This window comes from Lichenostomus cassidix, chromosome 3 (assembly GCF_008360975.1).
Source record: "Lichenostomus cassidix isolate B80296 chromosome 3, HeHo_3.0, whole genome shotgun sequence".
In the NCBI taxonomy this organism is placed as follows: domain Eukaryota; kingdom Metazoa; phylum Chordata; class Aves; order Passeriformes; family Meliphagidae; genus Lichenostomus; species Lichenostomus cassidix.
The window spans coordinates 105,946,033-105,959,336 of NC_139483.1; the positions used below are offsets into that span (position 1 = coordinate 105,946,033).

The following is a 13,304-nucleotide window of genomic DNA, read 5'->3' on the forward strand; positions in this document are numbered from 1 at the left end:
AACAAGATGTCTGCATTTTATTACCTTTGTAAGTGGAAAACAACAGCATATGTTCTCTGCCTGCTAGAAAAGGCCTGGATTGTTTTGGTTTGAACTTTAAAATAAAGGTCAGGCTTGAGGCAGGCACGAATTCTTGCATGTGTCAGCCCAAAAGGTGAAAGCTTTAGGAAGTTATGAGCAACCGCAAATGAGGCAGCTTCAAATTGCAGTTGAAACTGGAACAGCTGTTGTTCAGAGCATGACATTCAGAGTTATAATGCTAAAGATTCTATATATTACATTCAGGGAGAATTCAAAAATAGAAAGTAGTCACTGAAGCAGAGAGAAAATTGGTTTGGGTGGCACATGGTAGGGGAGAAACAGCCTTTATGTTAATGGCACAGGGAGAAGATTGTGGGAAAGCCCAAATATCGAGGTGGGTGTAAGAAAAGTGAACAGAGAGGAGACAAAAGAGACCAGGGGAGTCTAGGGGAATTTCTGAGGAAGGATTTTCCAGTGCCTCCTTGCAAGTGAAATTAATTGTTTTGGGGCTGGAATTCACAGCTCTCTATCACAGGGACTTAACGAAGCTGGTGGATTACCTCGCTCTGTGGTCTCAAAATGCTCTGACAGGTTCATGTGTGTCAGGCAAACATTATGGTAATTTTAGCGCTTTAGGGGCCCTACAGGAGTACATAAATACCACCTAAGCCATCCAGTTGAATTTAAAACTTAATTACTGCCCCACTTAATAATATTCTCCCCCCCACCACTGCTTTAGAGGATCATAGGGTTAAAAGAAATCATTAATCTTCCTTAATGAAGCTATTTTCTAGCAGGAGACAGAATGTCTTGCCCCTGTGGATTCTGAGATGGAGTTTTTGTGAGTGTTATGAATGGGGGAGTGGGGACTGAGGGCTAGAGGAAAAGCAGAAAAGGGGGTAGGACCCAAAATGCCAGTGGTGAGAGAACCCTCTGACTCACAGCCCCTTTCTGAGTTTAGCTCAAAGAATGTAATAATCATGAGGGAACAGGAATGAACCCTATTAAAAACTGACTAAGTTGGCTGTATAACAGTGCTCCCATCACAACTACTAATTATTAGAATACCAGCAATTTATATAGGTATTTATACCAGCTTTTATATAACTGAGACAAGAGCTGTCTTGAAACTGTGCACCTCCAGAGAAATCTAAAGCAGATTGATGGTGGCAGAGTTTGAGCCTTTACTTTTAAGTGTCAAGGTGGATCCATGTCCTCAAAGCTTGTTTTCCTGGAATGGTACTGTTTTATATTATGATTAAATTGCATGCAAATGTTTCAAAATCTCTGCAATCATCCCAGTGCAAATCCTCCCTTTTGCACCCATGCAAAGGGATGAAAACCTGCTCCTTAAAACAGTGCAAGGAGCACTGAGTCCATGGCTCCTCTGGTACCCACTGCGTTGAGCACCATCACCTGCCTCATGCCAGGGCTGGTGGTGGAGGCAAGGATGGCCTTGCCTTTCTCTAGTTTGCCTCCATTTGATGTTCCCTTTAGTGGGGACACTGAAGTGCTTTTGTTTCTCTGTTTCTTGTGCGCATCCCCGGCTGCAGAAGATGCTGGATGAGTGCCAGGACAGGCGGAGCTGCCAGTTCCTCGTCAACAGCCGGCTGTTCGGGACAGATCCGTGCCCTGGGACCGGCAAGTACCTCCTCGTGTGGTACAAGTGCAGGCCAAGTAAGTATCTCACTCTCCAATCTGTTTGTTCTGTTGAGACCAAAACATTTTCACATTTAATACTCACTGGTGAGGCCTTCTAGGACTTCCCATTCTCCTCCACCTCTATTTTTAGTGTAAGAGAACCCCTGGTGTGGAGTGTTTCCCCTTTCTCCCTCACTTGCTGCCTTGCTGCGACGCTGCTGCTCTATCTCCTTCCTCCTTGCCAGCAGCCTGGGTTGCAGACTCTTTCTGCAGGTGCCTTTGCCAGTGCCAAGATCATGCTGTCAGTGCTGGGTGGGCCCCTCCTGCTCCCATCTACAGCTACCCTCCTGTCCTGCCGGGGTAGCAGAACTTGTCTTCTCTCTGTCATCCCCTTCAGAAGTAGCAGGAGCTCCTTGTGTGGGCAAAGTCTTCCTGCAGAGCTGGGTGCCTCAGGCAGGCCCTGGAGATGATGGTGTGAGGAACCTCACCTGCCCATGCCATGCCATAAGCCAGCTTTAAATTGCTCCCAGATCAGGCTGGGAAACGTTTACCTGTGTTTTGCATGATCTCATGAGCTGTGTTTAAATTAAATGGGGCTGGATACTGGGAGTGCAGTCATGCGTGCTGTGGAGGAGTGAGCCCAGCACAACTTTGGCTCAGGACAACCAACACCCTCTTGGCCAATTCTTGGCCCCAGCAGGGGAGCTAGCACAACCTAGACACCATTCTCCATCAGAGCTTTGGAAACAGACACATTATTTTGGAGATGGATTTGGTTTGATAGTGGACAAACTGTGCCAACTGATGTCAGCTGGAGAACAGGACCTGTTTCTGTTTGAGCACAAGGCTGATGAGGAGCATCTGAGGGATCTGGGGGAATTTAGCCTGGAGAAAAAGAGGCTCAGGGAGGACCTTATCACTCTCTACAACCACTTGAAAGGAGGTTGTAGCAAGGTGGAGTTTGGTCTCTTCTCCCAGGTAACAAACAATATGACAAGAGGAAACAATTTCAGGTTGCACCAGGGGACATTTAGATAGGATCTAAAAATTGGAAAAACCTCTTTACTGAAAGGATGGTCAAGCATTGGAATAGGCTGCCCTGTTCCACCCTTCCAAGGGAAGTGGTGGTATCACTGTGATTAGAAGTATAAAAAAATGTGTAGATGTGGTGCTTAGGAACATGGTTTAGCAGTGGACTTGGCAGTGCTGGGTTAGTGGTTGGATTCAGTGATCTTGGAGGTCTTTTCCAACCTTAACAGTTCTATGAATGAGCGGGACATGGCATATTAACTGGACATGGAAATCAGTCTGGACACAGCGTGTCAGACCAGCCTCTTTTTTAGATGACATAACTAACATGGTCCCAGCATAACATCAGCAAAATTTCTGTGGGAAGAAACAATAAAGGAAAGCTTGTACAGGGGAGAAAAACAGATCTGGCTTCAGAAAAGGATTGAAACAAAAGCAGAAACATTCAGACTCTCCCAGCAGCAGCAAAGAAGAAGACTTTTTGCCCCAGCAGGCAGAGACCTGTGCTACTGAAGGGATCTGGCCAGATCTGTGAGGAATTCAAATCAGAAGTAGGTAATGAAGCACCTGCATTTGTTGTGGGATTTTCGCGAGTGATTGTAACATCCCTTGCTGGGTGAGAAATGCATCTCTTGGAGAGGGGGGATCAGCAGGATGTTCTGACAAGTCCTCCTGAACCTGCAGGGTTTGTATCAAAGCTCTCCTGAAAAATCTGACTATTGAGGCCTGTGCTGAACTTCTGAAGGTAATTCAGGATCCATCTGTGCATAAATATTTATGGCTTGGCACTCTCTGCTAATTACAGATATGGTAGAAGAGAAGGAGTTTGTCAGTGTGCAGGGTAGGTGATTTTCCTGAAAGAAAGCTGCTTGAAAACATTTCCCCAAGACATTTTTTCAGGCTGTTCCAATTTTGCAGGGTGAAACAGGGTAATCTGACAGAAATTATTGTTTCTTAGTGACTGGGCATACTTTTAATCTGAACCCACTAGATTAATAACAAAGTTTGAAATATGTGAGAATTAGCTTTGTCCAGAAACACCAGGTCATGGTCAGCCTTTCCATGATGATCCAAAATATTCATTTGGAGTCTCACAAACAGTAACTAGTGATGTTGTGAGTTCAGTAAGCCTTTCCACCATTCTGTAGGGAGAAAGCTAATGAGGGGACTGAGGAATGCAAAATACAGGACCATGAGAAATTTTGGTGTGCTTTTTGGCTTATTGACTATTTGAGTATTGTTTATGAGCTGTAAGTGAATATATGCTTTAGAGCTGAACCCCAAAACTGTGGTCCTATGAAGTGCTGACCTGTTCCAGAGAGTCTGAGCACACAGAGTTGTAATCAAAGAGCATCAGAGTCCTTGGCAAGAGCTCACTGCCTGGCACAGGGTTCAAGACACAACTTTATCAAAAGGCAAATACAATTTTTTGGGTTCTGTTTCTGAACTTTTCCTTCTTAACAGCAGACGTGGCAGAAATACTTTAATAAGAAGCTATTTAAGGTCTGAATTGTCTTGAACTGGTAGGGATATCTATTTCTTTTTGTTGCTTATTGAGGGATCATGTCACTGAAGTAGATATTTTGGTTAAGCACTTACCTAGGTAAAATGAATGTGAATATTCTTGTATACAGGTGTTAGAGGCACTTTGGGAAGTGGCCTGCAGAGTTTGGACAGGACATCTTTGGTATAAAATAAGGATGTCCAAGCCCTCCCAATATCAGAGTCATGCTGAAGCCTCAAAAGGCCCCTGAACAGAGGTAGTTATCTAAAGAGAAAGACTTCCTTGAAAGAAAGCAAAACTGAAGTTAGTGGCATTTGCTTGTACCTTTGCTGAAGAATAACGAGATGGTGCAGTCATCCCCTCGAGCCACTGTCACTGCAGTTATGTCTCCCTGACATTCCCCTGCGTTTGAAATCGAGTGGTTTCGATGCTCGCTTGCTGCATGAGGTTCATGCACAAGGCAAGGTGCTATTTTGGTTTCTTGTGGGCAGAATTTCAAGGAGATGGAGGACAGCAAATCATGCTGAAACTGAAAGACAAAGATTTTTCAGATGGTGGAGCTCTGGGGAGCAGGGCAATGAGGGGGTGTCTCCTGTACTAATCCCTCAGAGACTGCTTTCTCTGGAAGCAGGGAAAACTTGTGCCAAAAGAGGTCTTGTGGCTCACCTCCTCTAGAAATTAAAAGAAATAGTTCAGAGAAGTGCATGCTTAAGTAGAAGCAGTGAGAAATGACATTGCTTGTGTGTTTTTTGGGAAGTCTTGTGCTATTCATGGTCCCTTCTGATCCAGTAGATGGATCTGGGATCTAATGGACACTCATGCAGGTACAAGGCTGAGATATGTGCATGGAACTGCTTTTAAATGTCAGGAGTTTGGCAGTCCTGCATATTCTCTATGCCTGTAAGTAAATAAATACACTATGTGTGTCTACTTTTAATTTTAAGATATAGAATATTTAAGGAGATCAGAAATGATCAATAAATTGCTCTATTCTGTCTCAGTTTGGGGCAAAGGAGATTTACTTATAACTGCTCTGTGATTAGAGGGCCAAGCCTGTATAAAGGTTTAGATTTTATTTGTAGTTGACATGATGGTGTTTGATCTCCATGGTCTTGATCTCTTCCAACTTTGATGATTCTATGGTTTATTTTATTTTTCTATACCATGTCTTTCTTAGTTTCTAATGTGCCCTACTCTTTGGGGGAGATGTTCAAAGGCACAGTACAGGTCTCAGCAGAGCATGGCTTGTGATTCTAAACTTGGAGGTGCCTCTGCAAATCCTCCTGCTCAACAGCCTCAGCAGAGCCCCTGCAGGGTCCCTGCAGCTCCAGGTGGGGATGTGTTGCTGCAGCACTGAAGCCTGGAGTTGTTCTCTCCTGGTGTAGATGTAGTTTGGCATTTTGCACTGGCCAGAGATGGTTTCCAGTGGGAAGTCTGGATATGGCCACCCTGTTTTAGAAGCTAAAAAAGTTGATGGGAATGGTGGTCCCATGCCAGTGGGCCTCCTACCAAGGCATGGGCACATTCAATTTATCAGGGCAAATATCCTGAGATCCACATCCAAAGCACATTGAAGCCTAGGATCAAACCCTTAACACACAGAGGACTTCAGTCTCCAGGGTACCTTTGAGGTTCATTAAAAAATTGCACATAAATCCAATTATTTCCCAGGTAACATGCTGATTTGATTTAGACCCATTAAATGTAATTACCGGGTAGGCTGCAGGAACAGATAATTAGAGGGAATTGACATACTATTTAATTGGTCTAACATGAATTCCCTCTAACTGAAATCTGGATTCACCAATATTATTCAAACAATTTAGTGTTTATTCATCCCCCTCACTTCAGAGACAGAGAACCGTGTAAGATCATGTGTTATTGTAAGCTAGGAAATATTTGCTCTGTGTGCCAGACTTTCTGGAGGGGCTGTGTGATCTAATCCTGGCTGGGAACAGGATCTGTGGGGCTGCCCAAGTCATTCTGAAGAAATAACTTCACCTCTCTGCATCCCAGCAATACCACTGCAGCTGATTTTAGTGGGGTTGGTCGCTGCTCTGGGCTTTTGCACCAGCTGGGATCCATCTGCCCCTGCACAGCAGCTCTTTGCCCATTGTGGATTTTTGGTTGTTTGGGTTTTTTTTGGCTTGCTGTTTCAAAAGTGTCATGCTCCTGAACAAAACGGGGACATAAATGTTTGCCCTGCTCTGCAGAAGGACTTCTTAGGATGAGATGTGTTGTCTGAGTGGCCATTTGCTGGCAGTGATCTTGAGAGAGGAGAGAGCTCCTACCCTATTTATTAGACTTACTCCATGAGACCCCTACCCACCAAGGGAAAGTGCCTTTCTCTTGTGTCTTCCTGTGCCATTGCCACACTGTCCTGGATGGACTGATTCCTTCTCAGCTCTGAAGAGCCTAAAGCTGCAGCTTCCCATGATGCTATAGTGATATTTTCCCTCTTTTCTCTTGGGCAGTTACTACTTTAGCTTACAACTTCAAGGACTCTGGGAGGGATAATGTCCATCCAATGTTTTTTTCAAATTATTATTATTTCATTTTAAAATGCTGAGTGAAGCAGCTGGATGTGATAATTTAAGGGTGGTGGGTATGAAGCCCCCCTGTACTAATAATCTCAGTGATGTAACAAAGTGTAAATCCAAACTTTGCTGCTCTACTTTCTATTCGCAAGTGTAAGCCTGAAGCCTTTGAAGTTTCAGAAAGTCTGGATTGTGACCTGGGCTCCAATTCCAGCTCAAATCCCTCTGTAACAATACAAAAACATATTTGGGAAAGGCACATCAAGGCTCTGAGAAATGTATTTGGGAAGGAAACTTATGTTTGTTGGCAAAGGATGAAGTGCCAAAAGTTTGTGAGGGGTTAGGAGAAAGAAAGGGGGTGAGAGAGGTCACTTTGTTCTGGTTTGGAACTTGTAGCTTTGATTTATGGGAAAACCTCTGGGCTGAGAATTGACTGGACACACATTTTAAAGACAGCAGGCTTTCATTCTCTTCACCATAGATTTGATAAAGTGTAGGATAAAAATGTCAGAAGCCCTGTTAATTCTTTTGGAAAGTCAATGATTTTTTTTTTCAAACATGGGAATTCCCATCCTGATGTCCTTACCAAAATCTTATTCAGATAACTTTATTTTTTTAACAGCCTCAGGCACTTTTAATTAGAAAGCAACTGAACTTAAAAATCAATTAGGAATTAATTCCAATTAGATCACCATCTGATAAAAGTGTCATCTTCAAATTTATGCTGTCTATCATGCAGTGATAGAGCTGTCTGGCTGTGTCCCAGGAGTGTCTGCCTTTTGGTGAGGATGTGTAATTTTTTTTGCCAGGGGTACTACAAAGCATATGCAAACGGCCGAATACAATTAGTGTTGCCAGAGTTATTCCAGCTATAAAAGTACTGTGAAGAGTCCTGCTCTGTGTTGTGATTTCATGTGAATTGGTCAGGTCTGGTCATCAGATTTCAGCTGAACTGGCTGAAAAGTATGGAAGGGAGGTTTTGAGAGGACCACCTAGGCTTGCACTGGGTGCCTCTTGTTCAACTTTTAATTTCCCTACCACCCATTCCTTCAGTATTGAATCTTGTGTGGGCTTTGCTGTTGGCTTTGCTTGGCTGAGGATTGCACCTTTTCTGTTAAATTCAGTGAACATGGCCTGAAAAGCCTTATCTCATCACACATCCTTAAGGCTTTCATTCCCTAGACAGGATTTGAAAAATGCTGTAAGGAAGAGCAGAGTGCTATAGAAAATACAGAGGTTTTGTAGAAGTTTCAGATGAGACCAAAGAGAGACCTAAATATATTCCTGGTTGCTTTAATGCTGGTGATTGATTTTAGTACTGGGATAGATTGGTAATTCAGTACTCATCAACCCTTTCAGAAAAGCATTAATCTCCTTCATCAGGCAGGTTTATTGGTGGCAAGAGAAGTTCACTGCATTGTTTGCTGCATTGCTTTTTGGTGGGCCAGGCTTCCCCAAGCAGCATGATGGAGTCAGGGGTGTTTAATGGGCACATCCCCCAGCCCAACCATGGAGGAAACAGAGCTAGCTTTTTGCCTCCTGCCTTCATTAGCTCTCTCTTGCCTGTCTGTATTAATTCAAAACTGTTAAGGTGGTGCAGGGAGTGGAAATTTATAAGGGCAATAAAACCTCAGGCAGCAACCGCTGTGGTGATGAAAAGGTGTAAATAAAAGGATGTTGTAAATAACAGAGGACAGATCTATCAGCCCACAATCGGGACCAGAGATATGCTAATGCAAATGGTTAATATTGTTTTAAGCTGTTGATGCACAGAGATTTTCAGGAGCTGTCAAATAGCCCTATCTCTGTAGCACGGTAATCACTAAACTGCCAGAAGGAGGATTAAGAGGAACGTGTGATTCCATTGTCAGCAAATGCAGAGATTGTTGTCAGTTAATTGTAAATATGATTGCAATATCAATACAATGTGTTAACTAATATAATAAATAGAAATATGATATTATCACTAATGTAATTATATTACACTGTTTTTATCATAATCATGATTTCCTGCCCCTGCAGAGAAGGAAACTGCTGCTGGACCTTGGAGAGTTAAAAAAAAAAAAGAATTAAAAGAAATCCCATTTTCCTTTCAAACATAATCAGTCAGCTATTATTGACATAATAAGGAGTCAGTGAAAACCATAGTGTTTCCTACTGTGTAGATATAAGGATTCCCTTTGCTGGGTCAGGTCTCCAGTATCCAGATGTGAACCACTAAAAATGAAAAATTCTGAAATCTGCTTAAGTTGTATAAATCCTAGAGCTGTGACTTTTACACATCCTCTTTGTCCATTCTCTGGGGTCCTGGAAAAAAAAAAACAATCCAAGAAACCAGGGATGAAAATACTCTTTTTTTAAGGCATGAATTTTAAGTGAAGGGCAAGACGGGTTAGACCATGGTCTGGTGCTGGGATGGGTGAGCCTACAGCATTGCCAGGAGGAGTTCCCCATGTGCCCCAGGAGATCCTTGGGCACTGTGGCACCTGTGGTACCTTTCTGTGCTGACCATGGAGGCTGTGTGGTGGCTGGTCCTTCAGGTGTCAGAAATGGCTTTGGCTGCTGGCAGAGGCAAAGTGGTCTGGGAGTCTTCTCCTCAGAAGAGCGAGGAGAGTCCATGCAGTGATTAACCAGAATGCAAGGAAACCAAATTGTTAAAAATGGAGCCCATAGGTCTAAATCCCAACACAGTCCTACTGTGGTAGAGGTTTGCAAGCTCTGAATGACAGACTTCAAGATTTTCTGGTGTTCTGGTGAAAAACTGAGATGAAAAGCATGTCCCAGAAACCATATTCTTAAAACCAAAGTGAGATGCTGCAAAGGTTGGCTTCTGTGAAAGCTTGGATCTGTTGTATTGACTCCACACTTTAAACCATGAGTGTGGGACTCACAGAACAGAGAAGTAAATTACACACTGCAGAAGGTTCTCTATACGGACTTATTCAAGAAAGAAAATACAGATCAATTGTTCTCCTTAAATGAATGTCTTTTAGAAAAAAAAATTTAAAAAAAATGCAGAGAAGAGTAAATCTTCTCTGGGGTATTGTCATGGTAAGAAACTCTTTCCAATACTGTGCATTTCCTCATTATTTTTACAATATTAGTCCTACACTTGGTTTGAAAATTACCTGAACATTTTTAAAACAGGTATGTCCTAACATTTTCAGCATTTTATCATACTAATGGTGTATCAAGCTCTTCTCACTTTTATACTTATTTTTCTGACTACTTCAAAGGCACTGGAGGTTGACACCTATTCATGTCTCTGCGAACTGGGACTTCTAAAGCATCCATGATGAATTTTGGAAATTTGGTTACTGTACTTCTCTGAGCTACATTTTTTTTCTTCTCAGGCAAAGTCATTTAGGGAATACTGAGTATTTAATTATTTAGGACAGTAGTGAACTAGCTTTTAATCTAGTAGACCTCATTTTCCCATATTGTGTGCTCTAGGCAACCCAGTGGGTTATATGTAAAAATATCAATCAGGTATCCTTTTAATGTTCCTGTGTCAGAATTATTATCACCATTATTTTAACGTCTGTTTTAATGATATAAGACTAAGTTCTCCCTTTCAGCTATTTTAATAATAACTTTAAGCAGCATTACTCCAGATTTATACAATCACTGGAAGAGCAGAAAAAACTGCTGTGAGCAGTGGTGCTAATGAAGTCTTTTTCCTTATATATCTTTAAGTTACTTTTCCTTAGTGAATCTCTCCCATTTTTTCATTGGAGTCCAAAAGTTTTGGCTGTTCTTCCCATATTACCTCCCATGGTGTAGCTATTCCAGATTTAAGTCCATGATAGCTGGCCAAGTTTACAGTTTACAGTTTATTAGTTGGCTGGTTTACAGGTACTAAATCCATGCTGTCTGACTGGTGGGACAGTGCAATGATTACAACCAGCTTTGGCACTGGTTTGGCTCTCTTCTGATATTGGCTACCAGTTCTTAAAAAATGTACAGGGACTTCACTACATTTGTCATCTCAATGTTTCTGTCAAATTTCACAGAACTTTAGCCAGCAGGTCCTTGGAAGTAGGACGAACAAATGGTGAGGCAAAGGCTCAGGCAACAGAGCACCAGTAAGTCACAGCTGCTTCAGAAAATCAGCCCAATTTCATTAATGAAAGAAATAGGATGGAAATTAAATTTGGTTTTATTTTGGTGTTATTTTTAACTCCCCTTTCACAGTCTAGTGCACATATTTTGGTATTTTTCCTTATTTTCCTCCTTAGTTAACCATATACCTCTCCTTGTCCAACAGGAAAGTGCAACTAGGTACATCTGAACTATACTTTGGAAATGAAATGTAGCAGTTAATTTGCAGCACTGCCAGGCTTTTCACAGCAGAATATAAAAGGACAACTACTTCAGACTAATGAAAGTGACAGTGGGGAGAGGTGCCTTTTAAACACTGCAAATTGGATGGGTGCATCAGGAATGTAATTTTAAAGGAATCTGACAAGGTCGTTTGCAAAGAACAATCTTCTTACTTGTCGAAAGAGTTTCAGACCTCCAAGACTTGGCACTCTCGAGTTTTTAAGGTACTTTTAAAGTTGGCAGGCTGCCTGTTTAATATAACTCTGGACTGTCATCTGAATTGTATCTTTCGGAGTTTCAGACTATCTCCTGCAGAAGTAAGCAGTGCACACCAGGCTGCTGAGGGTGGCAAACTTCAGTTCTTAAAAATTAAATTAGACCATCTTCACAAAAAGTTTCTCAAGGGAAAACTGAACTGAAATAATGTTAAAAGATATTTTCATGCAAATGTATGAATTTGTGACACTCTCACATTTTTTATGCTCCAAATTAAAGGTACAATCCTTTTTGGATTCCTTTGAAATGAGGGAGTGACCGGGCAGCCCACAGTAAAATGATTGTGGGGAAGTGATAACAAGGGCTGTACTTGAGGATTCTGGAGACCTTTGCTGTCCTGGAAAAGTGTCCTCCACCCAACACTGCCTATGGGAATGCTGACTGGATTGATATGGATTTATTCAAATACTGATATGAACGGAAAGTTTAATTAGCAGCAGGTTCACATGGATTAGAGGAAGCTCTGGAACTTCAGGATATGAAGAGCATGTCATAAGTGAAATTGGAAGAAAACAAAAAAGCAAGGAGCCATAGCCATGTGAACTGATCTAAATGGTAGGCATTTGTCACTGGGAGAAATTTCTGATCTGTGTTTACTTGTCCCTGATAGGATAAGGGGGAATGTCTTTAAAACTAATATCTAGTCTAAATCTACACTTTAAAAGAGGTGGATTTAGATTAGATATTAGGAAGGAATTCTTTGCCTTAAGGGTGTTGAGGTCCTGGCACAGGTTGCCCAGAGAATCTGTGGCTGCCCCATCCCTCGAAGTGTTTAAGGCCAGGCTGGATGGGGCTGTGAGTTACCTGGGGCAGTGGAAGGTGTCCTTGCCCATGGGAGAGGGTTGGAACATGAAGGCCTTTAAAGTCCCTTCCAACCCAAACCTTTTAGGATTCTATGAATCTGTGATTTACATTCAGGGTCTTGAAGGCCAGAACCTGCTTATATCTTCAAAAATGCAAGGGGATAAAATACTGAAATAAATGCTTGAAATGAAAAGTAAGTAAATATCTAACATAGGAATAGAAGCATGGGGAAAAGGTTTGAAGTGGTGCATCGACTGGAAAATATTATTTTAATACAATTATCTTCTTCTCTGCAGGGTGTAGTAGTCAGTGAATGCTGTCCAAGGCTCTCACTGCTTTGAGATGTACTCCCTTATTTTAATTTTGGGAGGATAGACGTCTATTTAGCCCTAAAAATATTCTCTATATTTTACAGAAGTTCCTGGCAATTAGCTGATTATGGAGAAAAAGAAAATATAAAACCAGGGCTCACAGGTTACTAGGAAGGATTGAATGGATATCTCAAAGACAAGCTGTTCATGGGCAGTCCTGTGCACAGCAACCTTGTTCAAGGATGCTGCTTAGAGATGTCTGTCCTACTGTTTCATGGGTTTCCTGACTTGGAAACTCATTTTCCTAGTCTCCACAGAAGAGATGGAAACAGATACTTGTTAAACTCATCTGTCACATGCCTAACAGTATCACTGGAATAACTTGCCCAAGGAAGTTGTGAAGTCTCAATCCTTGGAGGTGTTCAAAACTTTAATGGATATGGCCCTCAGCCACCTTCTGCTCTCGCTGACTCTGGTCTGAACATGGGGGTTGCCTCAGACATTCTCCAGAGGTGCTTTCTGTCCTCAATGGCTCTGTGAATTATGGTCTGGAGTGACTACATCCATAGTAGAGTTCAAATTTCTATGGTTAACCCATGGCTGCCTTGGCTTCTCTCTTTAGGCTGACACAAAAAATTGCTATGTGGTGACTTTAGCAATGTAAGTATTCTGCCTAGACAAGTGGTGAAATCACCAAAATCTCACCATGTGTGTTATCACTATCTTTATTATTTAGGGATGGCTTTCAGTGTCCATAAAAGTTTGCTGAATTTTAACTGGTGGCTAAAGTGTTGTGTATTCCACTTGTGCATCTCAGCTGTTCCACTTTGCAGTCAATCCCTGCCTGACAGGTGCAGT

At 42.1% G+C, this 13,304-nt stretch overlaps 1 protein-coding gene across 2 annotated transcripts in view; it reads left to right on the forward strand.

Annotated features, from left to right (window-relative positions):
• Positions 1-13,304, forward strand: part of EVA1A (eva-1 homolog A, regulator of programmed cell death) — a 202,334-nt gene that overhangs the window by 65,514 nt on the left and 123,516 nt on the right. For both annotated transcript variants that reach the window (XM_085057001.1, XM_085057002.1), the window contains exon 3: positions 1,575-1,698. In XM_085057001.1, the coding sequence (XP_084913127.1) occupies positions 1,575-1,698 (124 nt within the window). The remainder of the gene's footprint in view (positions 1-1,574; positions 1,699-13,304) is intronic.